This window comes from Buteo buteo, chromosome 1 (assembly GCF_964188355.1).
Source record: "Buteo buteo chromosome 1, bButBut1.hap1.1, whole genome shotgun sequence".
Taxonomy (NCBI): Eukaryota; Metazoa; Chordata; class Aves; order Accipitriformes; family Accipitridae; genus Buteo; species Buteo buteo.
In genome coordinates, this window is record NC_134171.1 from 59,876,093 (window position 1) to 59,892,808 (window position 16,716).

Here is a 16,716-nt window from a genome sequence, read left to right on the forward strand (position 1 = left end):
GAGCAGTTTGTTTGCAAATTGGCTTTTTTTTTCCTTTTTTTTTTTTCCCCCTTCCCACCCCGTCTTCTTTAATGTAATAAAAGCTTCCTTCACAGCGGGAGAAATTTATGCTCGAGATACAGCAACTTTGTGGCTGGTAATTCTCGAGGCCAACGATGTCAAATAATCCATTTTCTCGGGGCTGCGCGGGGGAATAAAGGGATCCTGCTGCACGGAAGGCAGCATACCCGAGCCCAGCGTTTCTCTAGCATGCAATGTTAGCGCGAGGGAATTTTTTTTTTTTCTTTACGTGAAACAAATGCCAGCATTTATTTGTATTGCAATAAAAAGTACTGCCCTGTGTTTCCAGAGAACAAGATCCAGTGTCAACGATCAGTCAATCACTGCAGACCAGTTACCGCTGCGCAGTTTGGCTCAGTAAATAAAAATCCAGACAAAACTGTATGCTGTATATTTTACTCCCATGAAATAAAACACATTTTTTTCATGTTTGCTGAAAAGTAAAACAATAATATTGTACGAAATGTTATACACAGGGCATGTTTTACATTGCAATATCAGAAACATCATTGCATCCACCAGAGGTACTATTCTAAAACTGATATTCACACAATTTTTTTTTTAATAATTATATGTTAGAAACATACAGTGTCGCATTTAGTATATACATTCCCTTGCTCGCAAGCGAAAAAAACCTAATCGCTTCTGTGTAACATGCTTTATTTTAAAGCCTAACCTTTTAAAAACACTGTTGAGATATTACTAACAACTGCTTTTATAAAATTAATTTGACATTTCGATATATATACATCCTTTCAGTCATTTTTATGTTAACAATGCTAAACTTAAAAAATAACAAGCTTATAGTAACATTAAAATGTCATATCATATCCAGTCAAACATTTGTCCATATATATATATATATATATGTCCTTGTAACTGTTGAAATACTCTTAGTGAAAGAAAGATCTCAGAATCTGTAGGAGGTCCTTTGAAAACAAAGGAACTATCTTATTTCAGTGGTTTCCTCTTTTTTCCTCTCTTTTCCTCTCTCTCTCTCTGTCTCTGTCTGATTTTTCCTCCTTTCTCTTTCTCTCTAGTGCCCATTACTTTCTAGTGTAATTCTCAGTCTCTGCGGGAAATGGGGAGGGATTCCCATGCAGTGTTTCCTACTTGGGTGTCTCACACGGGTCTGTCCACTGCGTACTGGCAAGCGCTCAGGTTGGAAGCGGGGTTCTGCACACTGGCATAGCCAAAACTGGAGTGCTGCTTGGCTTTAAGTCTCAGACTCGCCAAGCTGGAGTTACATGTGTCCCTATAAACATACGGAGGTGTTGGAGGAGCATAAGGACAGGCTGGCGTTGGCACTGCAGAATTCAGGGAGGGATTGCTCAAGTTGTTCAAGTTATTCAGGCTGTTGAGGCTGGAGCCGGGGACCCCGGTGACTGCCGAGGGTACCATGCTTGAAGACATACTCATGGAGGAGATGGAGTTTGGAGGGGAGAACATGCTCTGAGAAGACAGAGGGTTGACATTCATGGAGTTGAAGAAAGGAAAGCTTTTGGTGGAGAGGGAGGCGGAGGTCAGGCCCTTGGCTGCCCAGTTGTTGTATGAGTAGCCGGGGTACATGTCATCGTAGGGCTGCATGAGGCCGTTAAACTGTGGACCGAAGCCGTTTTTGCAAAGCTCGGCTTGCTGGTTCCTTTCTCTCTTTCTCCATTTGGCTCTGCGATTCTTGAACCAAACCTTGGAAACGGGGGGAGAGGGAGGGAGATGCGAGATGCGAGTTAGTCAGGAACCACCACCGCAGCCCTTCGCAAGCTCTCAGGGCAACAGCCGACCCTGTCCCTATATACATACACACACATATATATATTAAAAACATGTATGTACGTACACATACGTTTGCCTCCTCGCCTAGGGAGCCCCACACTGGGCCGGGGCAGCGACGTGCTGCCGGGGCCACCGAGCATCCCCCGGGCCCCGGGGCCGCTGGGGTTTAGCAAGGCAGATCCGTGGCTGTGCCATTCCCCGCACACACACCCCTGCACCCCCCGGCATAATTCGCGATGCTCTAATTCGCGCCAGAGGCCAACGCTTCCTTCTTCTCTCTTTTTTTTTTCCCCTCCTTTCTCTCTCTTTCTCCCCCCCTCCTTTCTTGGCTTATTCCGCACTGGAGCCATCCAGGGGAAATACAAAAGTGCAAAAGCGAGGGCAAAACGCCTGGAAACCCGCGGAATTTTAAGGCGATGTTTCCTATTACGGGGAAGGAGGGGGAAGCCAGCAACTAATAAATCCTTGCTTCAGTTTGTTAAAGCTACAAGTTCCTCCTGCGCGAAAGCTTCCAGAGCTGAAAACCACTTTCTAAACAAACTTGTTCGACTGCTCTTTGGCAGAAAAAAAAGAAGAAGAAAAAGAAGAAGATGAAAAAAAAAAAAATCGCCATTTAACAACGTGCTAAATGAGATCTAAAGGACCCTTCCCGCAGACAATGGGGAAAACGTGCCCTTTCCCAATCCACATCTAGGTGTCTGACCCGTCGGGCAGCCGCCAGCAGCAGCCTTACCGTGTGTATTGGAGCCGCCCCGGGGTGTTTGCAGGACCCCCCCCGGCCGAGCCGGGCAGGGGCCACCCGGGCACCGCGGGGACCGGCCCCGTCCGGCGGCACCGCGCCGCCCGAAACCAAACACACACACACACATACACGCACACCCTTCCCCGCAAAAGCCCCGCCGCGACCGACACCGCTTCGTCCCCCAGCGAGGCACCGGGCCCCCCCGGCCCCGCACACCGCCGGCCCGGGGCGCCGAGCCGGTCCCGCTCGCTGCTGCCCCCCGTTCTCAGTGGCTCACGTTCCTCAAGCGACGGCGGGGAGAGGATTTATGTGGGATTTCCGAAAATCTGGGGGTTCGGCCCGTTTGGGGGTTTTTTTTTGGTGTGGGTTTTTTTGTTTTGTTTTTGTCGTGTCCGCCCCCCCCCCCCCCCCGTGCGGCGTTTGCACGCGAGCAGGATCCGGCCTCGGTATCTCTGCAGCGCCGTGATGGTCCCATAAATCTCGGAGGGGGAAAGGGCGGAGAGAGACACTCGTCGAATTGTGAAACCAAAAGAAAGAGAAAATGCAAGGAAGGGCACGTCGGGAGTGCCTCGGAGTGAAGTAAAAGCCCTTGTGTATTTTACATCTTTTTCTCATTAGAGGCAGCGCAGGTTGCAGCCTGTTCCAAGTTGCTTTCTTGGCTAATGTTTTCATTAGCGTTTCGATCAAAAGGAGCAGGACGCATTGCACGGTGAGGGCGAAACGTGCAGCAAACCATATTCCGGAGAGAGAGAGAGAGATCCCAATCTGTCTCGCTTTGACAGAAATGTCCTGCTCTGCCCTGCTTTTGTGCAAAGGCTCTGAAGTTTGCATACGAACCGAAATCGAAAGCAGCTGCAAACATTTCAGCCCTCCTCCCCTTCCTACCCACCCCCCACCACCACCTCCGACCCCCGCCGCTCGGAGCCGGGGTGTCGTGTCGGGACTTACCCTAACCCTGGCCTCGGTGAGGTTGGTCCAGACGGCGATCTCCTCCCGGGTGGACATGTCCGGGTAGCGATTCCGCTGGAAGGTGGCCTCCAGCTCCTGCAGCTGCTGGCTGGTGAAGTGAGTCCGCTGCCGCCGCTGCCTCTTCTTCTTGGAGGGGTCCTCGGGCCCCGCATCCTCGTTCTTGCTCTGCTGGCTCTTATCTTTCTCTGTAAGGGGCGGGGGGGGCGGGAGGGGGGGGACAAAAAACAACAAGGCGGAAAACGAGGGCTCCTCAGCCTCCGAAGCCTCCTCTCCAGCGGCTGGGGAAGGGCTTGTCCCCAGCGCCGCCGGATCCCGCAGACTGCCCCGAAGGCGGCTCGGCGGTGTAATGATTAACCCGCGCCGGCCTCCCGCCGCCGCGGCCCCTCCGCGCCCCGCGGGCACCCACGGGCGGCTCCTCCCGCGGGAACGGCCACTGCCGGGGCAGCGGGACCGAGCCGCCTCTCCGCCTGTCTGTATGCAGGTTTCTCGCCTATCCGTATCCGGATTCTTCTCCCACCTGTATACGTGTAATCCCTCTTATTTGTCTCCCTGTGCCCATATTATCCGCCTGCCCGTATGGTGCTATTCCTCTGCCTGTACACGTATTATTCGCCCATCTGTACCCACATCACTGGCCTATCTAGAGCCGTATGATTTCTCCCTTTATACCTATATGATTTGTCCCTCTATACCCATATTACTCGTCCGTCTATACCCTCGTTACTCGTCGATCCGCATCGACATTATTCGCCGACCCGTATCCATATTATTCGCCCACCTGTATCCATATTATTCGCCCACCGGTGTACACGCTGTTCGCCTATCCTTACACATGTCATTATCTGCCTATACGCCGGCACACAGACACCGCACGAGACAAAAAAAAAACAAAACAAAACCACCAACAAACCCACGAAACGTGTCTCGGCTCGGCTGCGGGGCGCTCCCGGGGCAGAGGGGCGGCGGCGGCGGCGCAGGACGGGCCGCGGGGCCGCCGGGCCGGACCGGGGCCGGGGCCGGGGCCGGGCAGGGCAGCGGGGCGCCCGGCGGGCGGGGGGTCCCTGCCGCTCGCCCCCTCTTACCTGCGGCCTCGGGGCTGGAGGTGTCGGAGATGGTGTGCACCTCCAGCCGGTGCTTGGCGGACTCCAGGGAGGAGCGCGCCTGCCCCGGCGCCAGCGCCGTCGCCATGGCCAGCGCGGGCTGGTGGTGGTGGCAAGATGATGAAGAGGAGGAGGAGGAAGGTGAGGAGGAGCACAGCTTATTCCCGGCTCCCAGGCGCTCCAGGCTTAACGGGTCCTTCATGCAGTTCATCGGCAAAAGGACGCCAAAGTCTACGTGCGCGCCTGGGGGGTCGATAGGAGAAGGTGTGCGTGTGTCTGTAGGTGTCGGTACGTGTAGGAGGGTCGGCGCGGCGGCCCCTCCGCGGGCGCGGAGCAGCCCCGCGGCTCCGGGGGGTCAGGGCTGCTGGGCGGGGAGCCGCGTCGGGGCGGGCGGCGCTCGGCTAGCGCCCGGGCGGCACGGCGAGCCCAGAAGCCCCCGCCGCCCCGGGGGGCGCGGCGGCGGCGGCGACGGGCGAGCGGGCGAGTCCGGTCCTGCAAGAGCCGTCACGGCGACACGGCTGCTCCCCGGCCGGCGGCCCCCGGCCCGCCGCGGGGCTCCGTGGGGCGGGGGCGGCGAGGCGCGGCGGCGCTCCGCGGGGCGCTCCTCTCCGCTGCCCGCGCATGGACCCGCGCCGCGCCGCGGCCGGCCCCGCACCGCATCAGCTCAGCCGCTTCCCTCTTGGCCTGACATCTTAAACCGGCGGCGGCCTTCCCCGCGCCGGCACGTCACCCGCCCCGCCCCGCCCCGCCCCCGCCCCGCCCCTCCGCCGCCCACCGCCCCCCGCCCCCGGCCGCGCCCCGCCCCGCGCCCCGCCCCGCTCCGCCCCGCGCAGCCCTGCGCGTCCCCGGCCGCGCTCTCCCGGCGGCGGGCGCACCCGCCCCCCCCCCCCAAAAAACCCCTCGCGTTTTCCGCCCGGTTCGCCCCGCGGGTGGCACCCGCGCCCGGAGAGCCCGGCCTCCGCCGGCCAGCCCGCTGGGCGCCCCGTCGGGGCGGCCACGGGCACGCCCGCTCGGCTCCGCGCCCCTCCGCGCTGGCGGACCTTCGGGGTGGGGGCAGGAGGGTCGGCACTGTGGGAGGCGCGGCAGCGAGGGGGGGGAGAAAGCGAGGAAGCCCCGGCTCCGACCCCCTCGTCGTGGAGGGGGCGGAAAACAAACGGGCGGGGGTCGCGGCCGGTCAGACGGCGACTCTTGGACTGGTGACGGCCGTAGGAGCGGTAACAGCTACGGCACGGACAGCTAAGCGCGAACGGCAGCAATCGCCTCCCCTCGGCGGCACGGCGACGGAAAGCTTCACAGCACGCTCGCCGGAGTACGGGAGGAGCGGGCGCGCATCCCGGCCCCCGGGCGCTCGTAACCCCCGCGTTCGCCGGCTGTCTTGTCTCCCCCGGCCTGCGCCGACGGCGGAGAAAACGTGGGGAAAAAAAACCCTCTCGCCGGCACTGCCGCTGCCGTCCCCTCCTCCCAGCCGGCTTCCCAACAGCGAGCCCCCACGGTGGCTTTCCCACCCCGGTTTTACACCTTACTAGCGCCCTTACCCCGCCGGGATCCCCCGTCCCCCCTCTCGACGGGGACGCGCAGGGACCGTCCCGCTGCCCGGCGCGGCGCCCACCAAAGCCCTCTGCGGAGCCTGGCCGAGCCCCGCACCGGGCCGGGCGCCGGCACGCAAACCTCTCACGCGTGGCCTCCCCACCAACCTCCCTCCGAGGTTTGGGGGGCGGGGAGGCAGGATTTGACCCCTCGCCCCCGGGCAGCGGCGGTGGAGGGACGGGCTGCGCTGTCCCCCGGTCCCCGCTCACGGGCCCGCTTATAGCGCGGGGAGGCGAGGCTGCTGTGGACTCGGGTCTCGCAGGAGGAAGGAGGAGCGGGGCTGTTTGATCTGACGCGGGGGCAGGTTGCCCGCCCGTCTTGGTCAGGACCTCCCGGGGCAGAAAAGCCCGTCCCCGAGCCCTGACCCCAGGGAGCTGCGGCCCTGGGAGGGATGGGGAGGCCCGGGGAGCCCAGACGCGGAAAATGCAGGTCGCGCCTCCACCGTCCATTCCTCTGCACGGGCATCGAAAAGTTACCGAAAGCTTCCCGTTGATGTGGCCCTCCACACCCACATCCCAGCGCCCAAACTTTTCTGTATCCCGTTGCTTCGCCCCCCCGCAAGGGTCCTTCTCAGTGGCGATGCTCGTTCGAGGTACGTATCATCCCCCGCAATCTTACTTATCGCTAAATTATACATATTACTTTCGCAGCCTGTTAGTAAAGAAGGTTAAATTAATTTACATTCTGCTCATTATCTGGTGTTTAAATGACGTGTTTTTATCCCTGAGATTTGGCAAAGAATCTCTTTCCTCAGACCCCACAGCGTTTCAACGGAGACAATGCTCTTACATTTGTAGTGGATTTTAATCTGATAAGACTCTAATTTGCTTAAGTCTTTTAAATAGGGGGTTTAAAATGATTCTAGCCGTTTTCTTATTGAATTTCCTCTAATTCCCCCAAGATCATAAAGTATATGTGTAAAGTAAATATTTCCTCCCTTTGCACCGGCAGCAGATGACCTATAACTAAGTCAATATGAATCCAGCTCCATTCTGCACAATTTGTTTACCAGTCATATCCCCGTTTCTTCTTAATCTCTCGCTACCTCCGTGGTCCTGCACCCAGACACCCCCCCCCCCCCCGCCTTTCCCCACGATGGGACCGCGCCAAGACCACGGGCGCGGAGCTGCCCCGGCCTCGCTGCCAGGGGCACTGGGAGAGAGCGCTGCCCTTCTCCAGCCCCCACGTCGGGGTTGTAACCAGCCTGCAAAGCCCTGGGCGGGGGGGGGAGCCGGAGGGAGAGGGGATACGGTGGTACCCCCTCTTTTTTTTTTTTTTTTTTTTGAAGGGAGCAATGGAACCCTCTCGCAGATGAGCCCTTTCCCCCTCCCCCCACTTACTTTTCTTTTTTCTTTTTTTTTTTTGCATTCATGTATCTTTAGTTAGTTTGGGGAAATGCTGGCTTCTTCCGCCGCGACTCGAAACGAAAAGTCTCTCCCGGCTGCGCGGCGCAGAGCGCTTTTTACGCGCTTGCAGGGCGCAGCCCCGGTGCCCGCCCCGCAGCGAGAGGGCCCTCTCTGTCCCGGGACACTCGGCGGGGGCAGGCGGGTCCCGGCCCGCTCCCTCCAGGGAAGGGGGAGAGGAGGAGCAGGGGCCGGCCACCGCGCCGCCCTCCCACACCTTCCCCAGGGCCAGCCCCGCGTCCCCCAGCCCCAGCCGGGACAGACCCTCCGGCCGTCCCCGCGTCCCCAAAAGCGGGGCACAGCACCGGCCCGGGACCCGGCAGCCCAAAGAGAGAAGGTGCCGGCATTTCCTTACGTGCCTTTGATGAAAACTCCCCCACCCCGGGCAGGAGGGGAGCTACCACGCAGCATTAGTTGTCATGGCGACCATAAATCACGTAAATCCAAAAATACCCACCTATAATCTGAGATGAAGCTTTTATTTCCCGAGTGAAATAATATTTTAAAAGCTGTCAGCCAACCGAAAAACAACCTAATTGTAGTCGCCCAAGTAATATATTAGCGGTAAAGGTTTCAATTAAAATGTCAAAAGTGTTTTTAATTTTTTTTTCCTTTTTTTTTCTTTCTCTGCTGGAAACTCCCATCGCCTTTCGGGTTCGGGTCCTTGCCGCGAAGCCGCCCCGGCCGCCTCACCCGCGTACCGACCGTCCGCGCCTGCTACGCGGGGCTGTCACCCCTCCCCACCAAAAAACCCTATTTGGGGAAATTCCTCCCTTCCCCTTTCGCCCGGCGCTGCAGGGCTTGCCAGGGACGCGCCCCGGTAGGCTGGAGGGCATCCGCCGGCTGCGAAAAACGGGGAAGCGGGGCTGCTCCCCACCCCGCTCCACCTTCTCTTTTCTTTTTCAATTTTGTATTTATTTTTTTTTTTTAACCCCGAGAGTGTTTTTCGACCTCCCGCTCCCGCCGGCGGTGCTGGTGGCCCGGGATCCCCGGTGCCGGCCCCGGTGCGGGAGGCAGGCGGGCCGGGAGCTGAGCGCCTCCGCCCGGGGGGGGGTGGCCAGACCTACCGAGGGTATTTATTTTCCCACTTTTCCTTTATCTCCTAACGGGATCGTTGTTTCTAGGCGTAATACTCTCCTAAATGGATAAATTGGTTCTCATGTAGAGTCTCCAGCCAGTCCTGTTGTCTTTTACCTTTGGCTTGTTGTCTTTCGCCTATCTCGGATTACCGGGTATTCTCCTCGATGAAGAGCCATTAATTACCCGTTCAGTCAATATTAGGAAGACTACAGAGCTTTTTACATAGGATTAAGAAGACATCAGATTGTTCCGTTAGTATATTCCTCCTCACGAATAAGCTTTCGTTATACATTTCGTTTTCCCTGGAGTGAGGCTAACAACCGCTGCATATATTATTCTCAGGCGACGACGAAGGGAGGGGGAAATTATATATCCGAAGCGCAATAAATAACTTTTAATTTGCGCTCGGCGGGGGCTGCGGGAAGGGGCGCGCAGCTTGCCCGGCGCCGCGCAGGGGCAGCGCACAGGCGGAGGGAGTGCGTCCGCACCGGCCAGGGGAGACCCCGGCTCCACCGCTCGGGTCACAACGCCGGGGACAAATTTGGCCACGTTATGTGGCGGGGAGGGTGCCGCTCCGGCTCCGCCTCGGCCGCCCCCCCCCCCGTCCACCCCTCCCGCGGGGGCGGAGGCTGCGCGCCCACCTCGTCCCGGGGCTCAAAAAAGGCACCGGGGACCTTTGCTTTGCACGCTGCCCTGGCTTCAGCTAATCCGGACGGAAAGCTGAATCAGCGTTGGGTTTTTTTGATTTTGTTTTTGAAAAAGAGATGTTAAGTTACGGAATATTTGGACCAAAGAATAATTTTTTTTAAAAAAGAGTTGAAACAATCAATTTGTGATGCTGAATGATGATATAAGGCGGAACGTAATTTCAATGTCTTATGTTGAAGGCTGCTGTTTCAGCAATACCCAGATTATCGATTACAGGAAAGGATTCCTTCAGTAGAATTCACAGAGCTAACAAATTGCATAGATCACATATAGATATACACATGTGCACACACACAAATAGTTTAAGCATCCTCCCGCCCTGCATAAAAATTATTCGAATAAACCCACCAGCAACCATTTACACGTGCTGTGGGGCTGTCGAAGCGTGTGCTGAAGTTTTCCTGATTTTGGGGGACTGGTCCCCCAGCAGCGATTTTCCCGTCTCTCTGGGCAAACACGAGACCCGCCGGGCTGCTTTTGACACTCTAGGCTGCAACAATATTTTCATACTTTCCCAGTTAGCCTTTCCCCGGCGTGGCCACGGACCCGTTTCTTCTGGAACAACCCTCCCTCCCCGTGCCACCTTCCCCGCGGGAATCCAGCTCGCCCGTGTCGTTTTGGAGGGTCTCCTACTGAATGTCGTTTCCTCCTTTCATAGGAGCATCGATTTGACCAAACGTTCGCATTTTTTTACCATTATTACCACTGCTGCTAGTTAGCGATTATCCTCCTTGCGCCCACCGATGGTGCCTAACTCGCGAAATTACCTGACCGCCCTCGTAATTTCCGAAACCGAACTCTGACGGGGACGGGGGGGGGGTGTCCCAAATAACCCCGGCTCCACTTCCCCGCCTCCCACCCAGCCCGCCCCAAGGACCAGACTTTTGGCGAGGTAAATCCCATAAAGCATGAAGTCCTGACGATCAGGCAAGACACAAATCAACGAGCACCGCGCGGTTAAAAGCAAATCAAAGCCAAGAGCCAACAAAACCCGCCCGAAACACGAGAAAACACCCGTGATTTCTACGATTTGCAGCGAGTCGCCCGAGCAGCTCGGGGCGTCTCAGGACTTGCCATTATCCGTCGGCCAGAGACACGGGCTGGGGCCGCACACAGGGATATATATACCCGCACATCTGCAGGGATATACCCGCATCCGCCGTCGTTCCGCGCTCGCCTTCCCCCTAACCGGCAAGGTTTTAATGGTCAGGCAACCCCGCGCTGCTTCTTAGGCTCAGACTTCTATTTTAATTAATGGCATTAAAGGTGTTTAGATAGCAATTTCCCCTGCAGCCCGAGGAGCGAAAAACAGACCGGCTGATACGGTAACGAGGCAGGAAATTTTGCGTGTACTACAATAATCCAGGTTCATAATTGATGGTTAAGAAAATAACCATTTGTTTCTCGGCAGAGGAAGTAAAAGTTACCGTGTCAGGGAGCATATGTGGATATTACTTTTATAAATACTTAGTCGAATAAAGCTGACTTGGAAGGGCTCATAAATTTATTATATCAGAAAGGTCCCCACTTTCCCATTAGATCGCGCTAAGGGCTTTGATTAAGACCACCTGTTCATCGGGAGGAAAAGGCAGGGGAGGGTAAAAGGGCCTTTCTTATTTGCAAACCATATATAAAGCAATGTCACCCTTCCTTTCCACATTATTTAACACTTATTACTGGCCGAGGGAAAAAGTGCCAGACCCTAGTAAAGCCTATTTGTGCCCAATTTAATATCATGTATGTTTCCGGGATTAAAAATTATCGGCTCGTAATACCTTCGCGTTTGGAATTACCCCGGCTTTCGCTCGCTAACCTTCCTTTAGCCTAAGCGTTTCTTCTTCTAGGGGTTTTGATGTCCAGCTAGCAAATCCCGCTTAAAGTCTCCGGGGGAGGGTGGACTCGGGAAGGGGCCGTGGCTCCTCCTGAAATCCCTGGGTGTTATTCGAGAAATAGCGAGCTGTTTGGCCAAACAGGGTTAATACCGTATTCTTACAAGGAAGTGTTTAACCACGAGACCAGGAATACGTGCATTATTAATTCACTCTAGTTTCCTGTATTATTAATTCAGGTTAATATATTTTATTTAAACAAAATTACGTTTATCTTGGATTAAACAGTCTCTCGAAATACAGAGCGCTTGTTTTCTTCTTTGTAATGTGTTTGCATTGCTGTTTTTCTTTACCGCCCCTCGGGCTCACCTACCAGACCCCCAGAAACGGGCAGGGGAAGAGCAGGCAGGAGCTCGCCCTGCCTGCAGACGGGGCGCCGCGGGGTGCCCGCCTCTGGGGGCAGGAGAGGGCTGGCAGCTCGTTTACGGCCGGGGGGAGGGTCAAAAAATAGAAAATAAAAATAAACACCAGGGCGACGCTGCGGGTAGCTGAAAGGCGCGCTGAGGGCGATGCTTTTGGGGGGGCGAGGGGGGGCGGGGAGGGCGGGACTCGCGCTGGCGGCGGGTGATGGTGCGCGCCTGCAGCCGCGGGGGTGCCCACGCACCCCGCTTCCCCTCTCGCCGCGGCCGCGCATCTTCAGAGCCGCGCAAGTGGCGCCCGGGCGCAACGGCGCGCCGCGCCGCGCTGCGCCTCCGGCGGGCGGCAGAGGGCGCCCTGGCGCCGCCCAGGCGGGCCCGGCGCGGAGCTCCCGCCCGCCGCCCCGGCAGCGCGGCCCGCGGAGGGGCGCGGAGGGGCCGCCGCTTACCGTTGGCGCTGGGGGGCGGCCGCCCGAAGAGCTTGCTGCCGGCGGGCTCCTTGCGGCCCTCCGGCGCCTCGCTGAGCTCCCCCTTTTTGACGTCCGCCTCCTTGGAGAAAAGACACTCGACGGCGGCGGGCTGCACCCCTGGGGACGGGGACACGGGGTGGGGGACACGGGACGGACACGACACGGGGGAGAGGTGGTCAGCGCCCGCCGCCGCGCAACCCTCCGCGGAGGCGGCGCCGCCGCTTCCAGGGGCCGCTCCGCCTGGCTCCGCACCCGCGCCCCGCCCCGCCCGGCAGCGGGGCCGCCGTGGCTCCGGCCCGGCGGGAGATGGTTGCTCTTACCTAGCTGGACACAGGCGGAGACAAGTTTGCGGCAGTTGGACTCCATTACCCGTTATCTGCAAAAGATGAAGGCGTCGGAGTTTTAAAACAATTATTTGGGGAGCAAGCAATAAATGCAAAAAAAAACCCCCAAACCCGGCAGCCACGTCGTGGCGGTGCTGGCGGCACCCCCACATTTCCCCAGCGATGTCCGCGCGGTGCCCCCTCTCCCCGCCTCAACCTCGGGTCCCACCCGAGCCGCTCCACGGCTTAGGTGCAAACGCCCGTGGCGGCTTCCCCTTCGCAGCCCGTCGGACCGCGCGGCCTCCCTCCACCCCTGGTTATCTGGGGACGTGGAGGAGGGTCCCCGAACCTCGCGGCCGTGCTCTGCCCCGGCACAGCCCGACCCCGGTGCCAGGGGTTGCCGTGGGGCAGCGGGTACCGGCAGCCGGGCCCGATGCGCGGCCGCGGCTGCGCCCGCCGAGGCCCCGCTCCCCGGCCGCCGCCGGCGCCTCCCCCGGTCTGAGAGGTCGGGCGGTAAAATCACAGGATTAGTGCCTGATTGAGATGTCTGTTCGTGAGATATTACAAAATTCATTATCACAGCTCTCTACTAACTCGATATGAAGTAACACAGATGGGATTTTATTAGCCCAGGCTTCAAATGTTTACTTATGATAATTTCGGGGGAAATTTGCATGTCACCATCATTTCAGTAATCTTTCTTCTTCTTCTTCTTCGCCTCTTTTTTAATGTCTGAACCGGGCTCTTTATTAGCTGCTGCTTAGAAATGCGGCAGCCTGGAGCCGAGGCACGTTTGGGATGAGCAGAGCCAGCCGCGGCGCCCGCCGTGCGGGGCCCCGCCGGCCCCGGCCCCGGCCCCGCCGCCCTCCGCCGAGCGGGCAGGGTGGGACCAGGGGGAAAAGGGGAGGAAAGGGAATTTAAAAAAAAAAAAAGGAAGGAAGGAAAAGAAGGGGGAAAGGGGAAGGTGCGGTTATCGGGACTCCTCTCCGGGTCTCGTTGTGACACGGCGGTTTCTATTCAAAGCCCAAGGACGCCAGGGCGAAACTCTGCTCCCTCCAGCAGCCGGGCCTAGCATGCGAGCTGCGCCTAAATTAATCGGGAAGGCGATTAAGAGAACCTCAATTCTTCGCCGATGGTCCTTAAATCGGGATAGGTCTCCGTCAAGGTTAGTCCCGCACGACAAACCCAGCTGCCCTTCCCCGCCGCCTGCCTCGGAGGCTGATTTATCTCACGAGTGGAGACACACGGCTCCCCCCACGCACCCCGCTGCCACGGAGGGGAAGTTTTTCCTCTCTCCTGAACCGCCGGTCTCCTCGGAGTAAACTGCCTTTCCCGGACAGATTATTCCTCCTTCCTCGCTCTCAGCTGCCCGTACTGCTCCTTCCCTTTCTCCTCTCCGTACCCACTTCTAATTTTTGTTGCAAACCACATCGCAGCGCGGGGCCAAGGGGAGCGAGAAGCCTTTTCCTATTGTCTCCGGCCCGGCGACTCAAACGAAAGCAACTCCACTTGCTTTTCCATTTCCTTTTCCCCCAGCACTCCTCCGCTCGCAATTAAATATCTCGGCCCCTCCGTGCACCCACGGCCCCAGCAAACGCACCAGCCGGGAGAGCTTTCCCTTTCTCCGCGGCTTGCCGGGCCCGCTCCGCAGCAACCTGCTGGGAGCACGCCGGCTACAGCAACTGCAGGGCTCGGGCAAAAAGGCGGTGTCACACGGGATTTTTTTTTTTCTTTTTTTTTTTTTTTTTCTTTACTGGTATCTATCGCTGTTCTTTCGGGGAGAAAAAAAAAACAAAAACAACCAACCAAAAAACCGCCCAAACACACACAACGGCCCCCAAAACAGAGTCCCCTGGCAGATACCTCAGCAACGCCCCAAATACCGAGGTCCGTGATTTCGGCGGGAGGCTTTTAGTCAAGAGGCCCGCGGCCGCTGCCGCTGGCTCTCCAACGAAAGGGGGGCTCCGTGCGGGGCCTACCCCGCCGCGGTGCCCGCAGGGGCGGCCGGGCCCCGCCGCTCCCCCCGCGGGTGGTGCCGGGGGATCCCGCCCGCGGAGCCCGCCGCCGGCGGCGGCGGACCCGCCCGCACGATTTGCCGGCGCCCCGAGCCCGGCCCGGGGCCGCCGCCGTCCCCCGCCCGGCTGCGCGGCTCCGCTGCGGGAAGGCGCTGCCTGCGCGGCCGCTCCGCGGGGCCGGTTCCCCGGCGGCCACCCCGCCGCGGGAGCCCGGGGCCGGCACGGCGGGGAAACTGCGCGGGGGCAGCGGTCGCTCCCCTCGCCGCCAGCCCCGCGGGACGGGCCGCTGCCGCCCGGGAGGACGGCGTCCACTCCAGCCCGCGGCACCCTGCCCGGCCGGCCCGCGGCCCCGCCGTCCGTCCCGGGGTGCAGAGAGCCGGGTCCGGCCGGGTCCGCGGCCCCGCGCCCGCCCCGCCGACGCCCCTCGAGACTCCCCCACTCACCGGGGCCGGCTGCGCTGTCCGCCCCCGCTGCTGGCGCTGCTGGTGCCGGTGCTGCCGGGGGCGGCGGGGCCGCGCCGGGCTCCTGCGCTGGCTGCGGGGCCGCGGAGCCGCCGCCGCCGCCGCTGGCTCCCTCCTTCCCCGGCCCTCCCGCGCCCCCGCCCCGCCCCGCCCGCCTCCCCGGGCCCTGACGTCACGCAGGCTCCGCCGAACGCGCCCCGCCGCCGCCGCCGCCGCTGCCGGGCCGGGGCGGGCGGCTCCGCGGGGCTGCGCGGCGCTCCGCGGGCACGGGCGCAGGCGGCGGCGGCGGCAGCCCCCGGCCGCGGAGGGGGCAGGGGGCAGGAGGAAGGAGAAAAGGCGGCGGAGGCGGCGCGGCGGCGGGCTAGGTAGCCGGAGGAGAACCGAGGTGAGCGAGGGGGGCCGCGGCCCCTCCGCGCCCGCGCAGGGCGCGCCCCGCTCCGCCCGGCTGGGGAGGGGGGCACAAGGAACTGTGGCCAAAGTTGGCCGGGCCGGCGGCCGTCCTTGCACCAGGTGTGAAGAGAGACGGCCCACCCGGTGTGAGAGGTCTCGGTTCCCGTTTTTAACCCACCTTTTTGTAAATTTTTTTTTCCACTTTTTCTATATTTTTTTTTAAATTCCGGGGGTTCTTGTTCGTGCCCGTAGCGCTAGCGCAGGGCCGGGGTAGCCGAAATCCTGCCGCTCATCTCTGTTACTCGCCCTGCCTCGCTTACGGGCGACGGCGAGAAAACACTACGGGCAGACTCTCTCCCCCTTTTCGCCAAACGACACGGAGCTGGCGCCAGGGGGGAATTTATTTTCGATTTTGCGATGTTTTTCCTCGTTTAAGAAAATAACGAAGTCGGATATCTCTACTGAGACCAAACTAAAGCGATGGCTTTTTCTCGCAGCATTTCCGCGGCTTTGTTTATAGAGGGACGAGGCGAAAATAAAATAGGCGCTTTCTTAACGCGGGGGCTGCACCTGATCTATTTGTGGCTATTTTTAAATTCTTTCAGCCTGGAGTGAATTTTAGTTATTTATAGGCGTGGGCAGGGGGCTAGGCAATCGTTGCCGGAGGCGGAAAGCGAACCCTCGGAAGCGGCCAAGTTTTCAGCGGGTCGTTTTGCCGGCGGCTGCTGGGGAAGCCCAGCCGCGTTCAGCAGCTCCGCCGCGTCCCGGCGTGCACAGAAAAACCCTTCGAGTGCGGCGCGGCAGCGGTTGCCACGCCAAGCGGGGCGGGCTGCTTCCCCTCGCAAGGAGAGAAATCGTGTGGGAGTTTTTCTAGGGAGAAATAAATGAATTAAGCGTGTCCTTGGCTACCTGCGTTTCTGTCCTTGGGAGCGCTCTGCCAGGTGAAATCCCGTTGCCCCGCGCATCCGAAGGAGGAGCGGGAGCGAGGGGCACTCCCCGCTCCCACCTCGCACTTGCGTGTCCCCGGGAAAGGCGAACTGCTTGCGCCGGTGCGCACCTTCCCCACGCCCCCCAGCCCCGCCGTGTTTTGGGCAGGGAAGACGAGGCAGGGCAGGCTGCGGCGCCCGCGTTGGCAGCGCGGCCGCGGAGCGGGGCCGCGCCGGGCGGCAGCGGGCTCCGGCCGCCCCGGAGCCGGAGCGGCTGAAGTGAGCAGCTGGTGGGAAATGCAAATGGCTCCTGGAGAAGCATAAGATACACGGTGATTTTCATTCCCTCCTCGAGTGTGTGGAAGGAGCTGGACATACGTTTCACGCTCCTAATCCTTCTTTTACATTTTTAGTCATACTCCTATTAAACAACTAATTAATGCCCAGAATCGCCAGGGAATACA

The 16,716-nt window shown here is 59.3% G+C and overlaps 1 protein-coding gene across 3 annotated transcripts; it reads right to left on the reverse strand.

The window, feature by feature from the left end:
- Nucleotides 1–200: 200 nt before the first annotated feature.
- PITX2 (paired like homeodomain 2) lies at nt 201–16,244 on the reverse strand. 3 transcript variants are annotated; one of them, XM_075032977.1, is made up of 6 exons: nt 14,919–16,244; nt 12,458–12,513; nt 12,117–12,254; nt 4,627–4,887; nt 3,524–3,729; nt 201–1,746 (listed from the first exon to the last, which is right to left on the reverse strand). In XM_075032977.1, exons 2-6 carry the CDS (start codon nt 12,501–12,503, stop codon nt 1,183–1,185), a joined length of 1,215 nt encoding a protein of 404 aa, XP_074889078.1. In that variant the 5' UTR covers nt 12,504–12,513; nt 14,919–16,244; the 3' UTR covers nt 201–1,182. The 3 variants fall into 3 exon arrangements, with proteins under 3 accessions (XP_074889078.1, XP_074889085.1, XP_074889093.1); XM_075032984.1 differs by lacking the exon at nt 4,627–4,887 and having other exon boundaries at nt 205–1,746; nt 14,919–15,100; XM_075032992.1 differs by lacking the exons at nt 4,627–4,887; nt 12,117–12,254 and having other exon boundaries at nt 205–1,746; nt 14,919–15,100.
- Between the last annotated feature and the right edge of the window lie 472 nt (nt 16,245–16,716).

Bases quoted from the DNA above. Each gene is read 5' to 3' on its own strand.
- PITX2 (XM_075032977.1), bottom strand. From the start codon at position 12,503: ATGGAGTCCAACTGCCGCAAACTTGTCTCCGCCTGTGTCCAGCTAG. The intron at 12,255-12,457 runs GTAAGAGCAACC...CCCCGTCCCCAG, and splicing joins CTCCGCCTGTGTCCAGCTAG to GGGTGCAGCCCGCCGCCGTC. The intron at 1,747-3,523 runs GTAAGTCCCGAC...CCCGTTTCCAAG, and splicing joins TCACCGAGGCCAGGGTTAGG to GTTTGGTTCAAGAATCGCAG.